Source organism: Oryzias melastigma, linkage group LG17 (assembly GCF_002922805.2).
Source record: "Oryzias melastigma strain HK-1 linkage group LG17, ASM292280v2, whole genome shotgun sequence".
NCBI lineage: Eukaryota > Metazoa > Chordata > Actinopteri > Beloniformes > Adrianichthyidae > Oryzias > Oryzias melastigma.
The window spans coordinates 31,075,292-31,082,161 of record NC_050528.1 but is presented as its reverse complement, the minus strand read 5'-3'; the positions used below and the strand labels follow the sequence as shown (position 1 = coordinate 31,082,161).

The 6,870-nt window shown below is 39.0% G+C and overlaps 1 protein-coding gene across 1 annotated transcript in view; it reads left to right on the top strand.

Moving 5' to 3' along the window:
* atp1a2a (ATPase Na+/K+ transporting subunit alpha 2a) overlaps window positions 1–6,870 on the top strand; it is a 68,392-nt gene that overhangs the window by 36,216 nt on the left and 25,306 nt on the right. The window contains exons 14-15 of the mRNA XM_024280357.2: window positions 2,707–2,882; window positions 6,244–6,380. Of these exons, the coding sequence (XP_024136125.1) occupies window positions 2,707–2,882; window positions 6,244–6,380 (313 nt within the window). The remainder of the gene's footprint in view (window positions 1–2,706; window positions 2,883–6,243; window positions 6,381–6,870) is intronic.

Below are 6,870 nucleotides of genomic sequence, written 5' to 3'. Positions count from 1 at the left end.
CCTATTTGGAATACTCTGGTCCAGTCAGACTTATTTGGATCCAAATTTTCTTCCAATCGAGACAGGTGAGATATACTGATTGCTGATCCAATCGTGGTGCATGCAAACACACATTCTGATTGTGTGTCATTACTGCACTGAACTTGACGCCATCCATAGAGGGTATGGCGCTCCAGAGATATCTCTGATGTCGGATCTCGGATCAGCAGCTCTCTGCAAGCGAACTGTTTCTCTGAGCAGAGCAGCCAGACTCGTAGCTTTCATGTCTGTGAGCGGGGGGTGCTCTGTTATGGTGTGGGCTTTGGACCGCACTCCATCCGGCTGCTCTGCATAAGAGACCTGCAGGACTCGGGAAAACCATGTCTCCCGGGAGAACGGTAGAACGGTATCTCTGAGTGGCTTTAGGACCGTGTGAGCCAGCGGTGGCGGCTTTTCCGCTCCGCACTCTGAACAGTCCTCAGAAACCGTGCAAAAAATCACATGAATTCATGTTTCTAATCACATCCAGACAAAATAAAGGCTGATGTTATGTTGTTATGTTATGTTATTCCCACATATTTATGTGCAGCCAAGTTGCACATTGCTGCACGGATTAAGAAAATTACAAGCGAACAGTCACTTAAAAATATTATTAACAGTAATGAAAGCACGCTCAGAGGATCATCTCGCTCCATGCAGCGTCTTTGTATGTTTACTAAGGAACTCGCTATTTCTTCTTCTACAACTATTTCCAGCATTTTAGACAGTTCTGCGCATGTCAGGATGATTTATTCCAATCAAAAGTGTGGCGTATGTAAACATTTGTTACAATCAGATAAAGTTTTTCAGGCCCATGCACACAGTTTTATTCTAATCTGATCTTTGATCTGATCAAGGATGCTTTCCACATGTAAACGCAGCTGCTGTAATGTTTATTTTTGCAAAAACAGTCTACTTTTTAATCTTACAAATGAGGCTGGACGTTAGCGCAGTCAAATAGATGTTTGTTTTAGTGGTATATTAGTCATTTTTTTATACAGGATGCAAACAAGGATAGGTGTTATTGTAAATACGCTAACACGCTTAACATGACTAAAGTGGCTAATGTAGCTAAAGAGGCTATCATGGCAAAAGTGGCTAATGAGGCTGATGTGGCTAATGTAGCTAGTGTGGCTAGCATGGCTAACGTGACTAATGTAGCTATATTGGCTAATGTGGCTAATGTGGCTAAAGTAGCTAATGTAGCTAAAGTGGCTAATGTGGCTAAAGTGGCTCATGTAGCTAAAGTGGTTAATTTGCCTAACATGGCTAAAGTGGCCAACATGGCTAATTTACCTAATGTGGCTAACATGGCTAACGTACTTAATGTAGTCAATGTGGCCAATGTGACTATGTGGCTAATGTGGCTAACGTGGCTAAAGTGGCTAATGTAGCTAAAGTGGCCAAAGTGGCTAATGTGGCCAACATGGCTAATGTACCTAATGTGGCCAATGTGGCCAATGTGACAATGTGGCTAATGTGGCTAAAGTGGCTAAAGTAGCTAAAGTGGCTAATGTAGTTAATGTGGCCAAAGTGGCTAATGTGGCCAACATGGCTAATGTACCTAATGTGGCCAATGTGGCCAATGTGACTATGTGGCTAATGTGGCTAACGTGGCTAAAGTGGCTAATGTAGCTAAAGTGGCTAATGTAGCTAATGTGGCCAAAGTGGCTAATGTGGCCAACATGGCTAATGTACCTAATGTGGCCAATGTGACTATGTGGCTAATGTGGCTAACGTGGCTAAAGTGGCTAATGTGGCTAAAGTGGCTAATGTAGCTAAAGTGGCTAATGTAGCTAATGTGGCCAAAGTGGCTAATGTGGCTAACATGGCTAATGTACCTATTGTGGCTAATGTGGCTAATGTAGGTAAAGTGGCATATATAGCTAATGTAGCCGATGTGACTATGTGGCTAATGTAGCTAAAGTGGCTAATGTGGCTAAAGCAGCTATAGACGTGATCAGAGGTCCTGCGGCACAATTTGAGTGTTGAGTCCGGCAGCTTCCAGAGTTCAAAAATCTGAACTTTGTCAGGTCAACCAATCAAGGAGTCAGTTTTGGGCATGTGACAAATTCAGTGACTTGATTAGTGGTTGGGGTCCTAGTCAAACATGGAGTATCAGTTTAATTGTTTTTGCCCTGAACTTTATATTGTTTTGTTATTTTCATAATCCTCTAACTTTATTTTATGAGATATACACAGACACCGCTCCACCTAGCGATCAGGCTAAAAACCTTTTTGCAGTAGCTCCTCCCACACGCGTCTGGGGCGTCAAGCTTATGATCACATTTTTGAAAAGAAGTTGAGCAACAAATTCGCTGCACTTTGAAAGAGGCAGACTTGACACGGAAGTAGTGCTTGGTTTGAATGCAGGATAACCCGGCTAAGGCTAATGTGTCTAATGCGTAGCGTGTTACAAATAAGTTCTAGAATTACTGTGAATGCAGTCAGTGTAGTCTGACTGATGAACTTCTCTGACTCTTTTGTCTCTCTTAATACGCCTTATTGTAGGTGAGCCTTATATTGATAATGGATCAGTCTTTCACATTGCACCTTATAATCCTACAATTCACTAAATACAGAATATTTTTTGAAGATAGCAGGAGTTGTGCAGAAGAAGACTTAAACCAGTTGTTGTCTTTGTCCATGGTAGACACTCGCCTCACTGATCCTTCTCTTCCCTTCCAGGATTCTGCCACTTGAATCTCCCTTCCTTTCAGTTTCCTCGAGGATTTGAGTTCGACTGCGATGACACGAACTTCCCCACTGAGCAGCTCTGCTTTCTGGGCCTCATCTCCATGATTGATCCGCCGCGTGCCGCTGTGCCTGATGCTGTGGGTAAATGCCGCTCGGCTGGCATCAAGGTAATTTGTTCCACAGCCTCAACAGTCATTGTTGTTCCTGAGAAGCCCTTTCCTGGGGCCTTGTCCATAAAGCAATTCAGAAAAGGGGATTTTCCTGTCAAATGTCTTTTTACATCGCAGCATGACGTCCAAATGAAAACTGATCGCCCCCAGGGCCATGATCGATGATGCCCAGTGGATAGAAATGATATGAAAAGAAGGCTGGCTGAAAGAAACGTCTGTAATTAAAATGTTTCGGCTTTTTTTTTTAAGCAGATGAACTCAAATTGTTTTGCTACATCCAGGAAAAAATATTTTTCTTAAAATAAAACTACAAGAAAATGTGTTTGATTAAAAAATAATAATAATAATAAAAATTGCCAGTCCAAGCTAAACAGGAAGCAGGCAATGTAATGTGATAGCAATTTGTAAAAAGCTCCATCTAGTTAAATGTAGACTCAGTAGATTAATTACAAATATACCAGGGATGTTAATCAACTGCAAATATGCACAGAGCAAAGCCTTTGTCAGGAAAGTAATCAGCGGCAGTAGGAAGGTTAAGCAACTTCATGCAGACAAAAAGAAAAAAAATGAACAATGAGCCAAAAGAGGCTTTCTATTTCAAGGTGATGGCTACAAAGATGGAAGAGGGATTTCACACATTTCACTTCCTGTAAAGACTTTATTATGCTATGCTTTAAAAGATGCACTTTAACAGGCTTAAAAAACACAACTGGAGGCAGAAGAAAAGTGAAGATGTTTGTTTTGCCTAAATGAGGAAAATGGTTTATTTTAGACCAAATAATGTAAGCCAGATCCACTGAAAACTTTTTCGTTTTTATTACTTTTTAAAATTGGTTTTGACTGTTAAATCTGAGCTTTTCTCTCCTTCTTGACTGAAACGAAACAATTTTTAAAAATTCAGTTGTGAAGTTTGGTTTGAGGCGCTTCTGTTTTTGCCTGTGATGTCTGTCAAATATATTTGTAATTACAGGTAAAGTTTGTGTCACTTTCACAGCCTGTGGGAAACTTCAGGTTTATTTGTGGTTCAACAATCCGTCAACAAGCAGATTATAAAAAAAAGCCAAGTTTTGAATTTCTAACTATTTGCAAGAATTTTGTTCTGTGGTGAAACGATTAGCATTGGAGTTAACTGACATATTTCCAATGACTATTTTTCTCTTAAGTGTGTGTAGAAAGGAAGGTTGCACGATGGTGTAGTAATTAGGTTTTTTTGCCTCACAGCGAGAAGGCCCCAGTTCACACCCTGTCTGGGACCTTTCTGTGTGCAGTTTGTATGTTTTCCTCCTGCAGACGTGGATTTTCAGTGGGTTTTCTCCCACAGTCTAAAAATGGGCTTTATAGGATCATTGATACCCCTAAATTATCCATATGTGAGTGTGTGGTCCCGCAACAGCTTTGTGACCTTTCCAAGGTGTGCTCTGCCTTCACCAAACAGTACTTGGGATAGGCTCCAGCCACCCTGTGATCCAGAAAGAAAATCAGCACGTACAGAAGATGGACAGATGGATGGATGGATGGATGTGGAAAGTACTGTATTACCACACTGTGGAGCACACTGGCTTATAAGGCTCACAGTTCTATTTTAAGAACTTGTGTCATATATATAAGATGCACCAAACTATAAAATGCATTAAGTGAGACAAAAGAGTCAGAGATGAAACCCTCAGTAAGCTAGACTTTATTAGCTGCAATCAAAGTCATAGTAGAACTTGTTTGTTCCACGTTAGCCATGTTAGCACATTCACAATAACACCCAACCTTATTTGCAACGTATAAAAGTAGACTAATACCACAAAAGCTTACATTATGGTGACTACACTAACTCCCGACCCAGTTAGTAACATGTAAAAAAACAGTCCAACACCACTACACGTTAGCCACATTAGCATATTTAAATTAACACCAAACCTTCTTTACTACACATCAAATAACAGACTGATCCTGCTAAAACAACTGTTACTGTGACTATGATAACTCCCAACCTTGTTAGTAACAAGTAAAAACAAACAAACAAAAAAAAAAAAACGCATAAAAGCAATTCATAAAAAAACAGACTGATCTGATTTTTTTTTTGTCATTGTGGCTATGCTAACTCCCAACCTTAGCTAAAACAAATGTGACTACTATGCTAACTCCCAACTTTGTTAGTAAGATGTAAAAAAAAAAAAGACAGTGCAACACAGCTAAATGTTAGCCACCTTAGCGTATTTAAAATAACACACAACCTTGCTTGTAACATGTAAAAAAAATAGACAACACTACTCATTAGTCACGGTAGAATATTTCTGATAACACACAACCTTGTTTGCAAGTCTTAATAAAGTAGACTGATATTTTGACTTCTCAAATTCACTTTGACATCAGTAAACACAACCAGAATTAATTGAAGGTGCTTGAGATTGTAAGGCCTACTGTTGTTTTTTTGTTTTTTTTAACTATAAGCCACTTTTTTATGTGCGGCTTATATTTTTGAAAATACATGAACTGAAATGTAAATTTTATGTCATGAGCATCATTTTGGGGGACATATTTACTTGATTGTGTTACAGAGAGCAGCTTCAGCTTCAACGATCACTCATTTTCTCTTTCATTGAATTTCTCTGCGACTGACCTTTGAAAAACATTACAGTTTAATCTCTTAGAGAGGAAAACGTGTGACACACATGACTTTAAGGATTCAGTTCTGTCATGGCTCAGAGTCCAGAAGAAAAACTCATGTTAAAGCATTACTCTTGTAGCAAAGAGTTTTTACTAAATTTATCTTTCTGAACATCAACAAACTAAATTAATTATTGAAATGAAATAAACTGGACCAAACGGAAATTGGAACTGTCATAAAACTCGACTTCCTCCCTTTTTTCATTTGGTAACAGCTTTTTAAAATTCCTAAAATTAAAATAAATCTTTGTTTTTTTTACCTTAAGCCTCTCTATATTTTTTATACTTGTACTCCATCATTAAAAAAGAAATAGTAAATAGTCCCTCATTTAATCAAGTCCCTCTTTTTCCTGTGATGTTTAATGGTTATCATCTGACGGGATAATTACCCTCTATAGGGTACAACCTAAACCTTAGATGGAGACTAATGAGCCCTTAACAATCGGACCGATTTTCTAATGATTTCAATGTTCTGCCTGAGGGAAACAGGTCTGCCCACGTTTTTCTTTGCAGCATATTTTTAGATTTATTCATCAAACTATCACAATAGTTTTCCAGAGTAACCACAAAACACCTTCTCATGACTCACACATCCTGCTTTAGCACCGGCACGCTGCGGCACAAGAGATCCAGATGATGATAAATGGGCCGTTAATGTGATGAAGCTTTGTGATATATGAGACCTTCTGTCTGTGGTCAGGTGATTATGGTAACCGGGGACCACCCAATCACAGCCAAGGCCATCGCTAAAGGTGTGGGCATCATCTCTGAAGGCAACGAGACGGTTGAGGACATTGCAGAGAGACTGATCATCCCTCTGAGCCAAGTGAACCCCAGGTGTGTGTTTTTGTGTTTGTCTGCAGACGCTGGAGCTTTTCACAGCATCTCACTGTCAGATTGTGCAAGTAGATAAGAATGTGGGCTATGATTTGTCTCCTGATTATGTTGGGAAATGGGCTTATTTAAACGTTGAGTGGAAAAAACACAAAACTTCTTATTTAATCAAAATGAAGCGAATGCTTCTTGGCTCTGTAGGAAGTTTAAAAATTGAAGGAAACATAAGGTTCATTTATATCAAATTTTTAACAAATATTACTAAGTCAGTTTTGAAAAATGTTAATTTTCCTAATGGTGTTTTTCCATTAAACAACCCCTCCACAAAAATGAAACGTAATTGAAAAAACTCCCAAAACAATTTAAGTTTTGTCCTTTTCTTTTTTAATCAAAGTATGTAGCTCATATCCAAGCTTCTCCAAAAGTAACTCCAGGTAACATTTTCAAAGTTAGTAACTTAAAGAATATCACACTTGTTTATGTGCACCAAAAG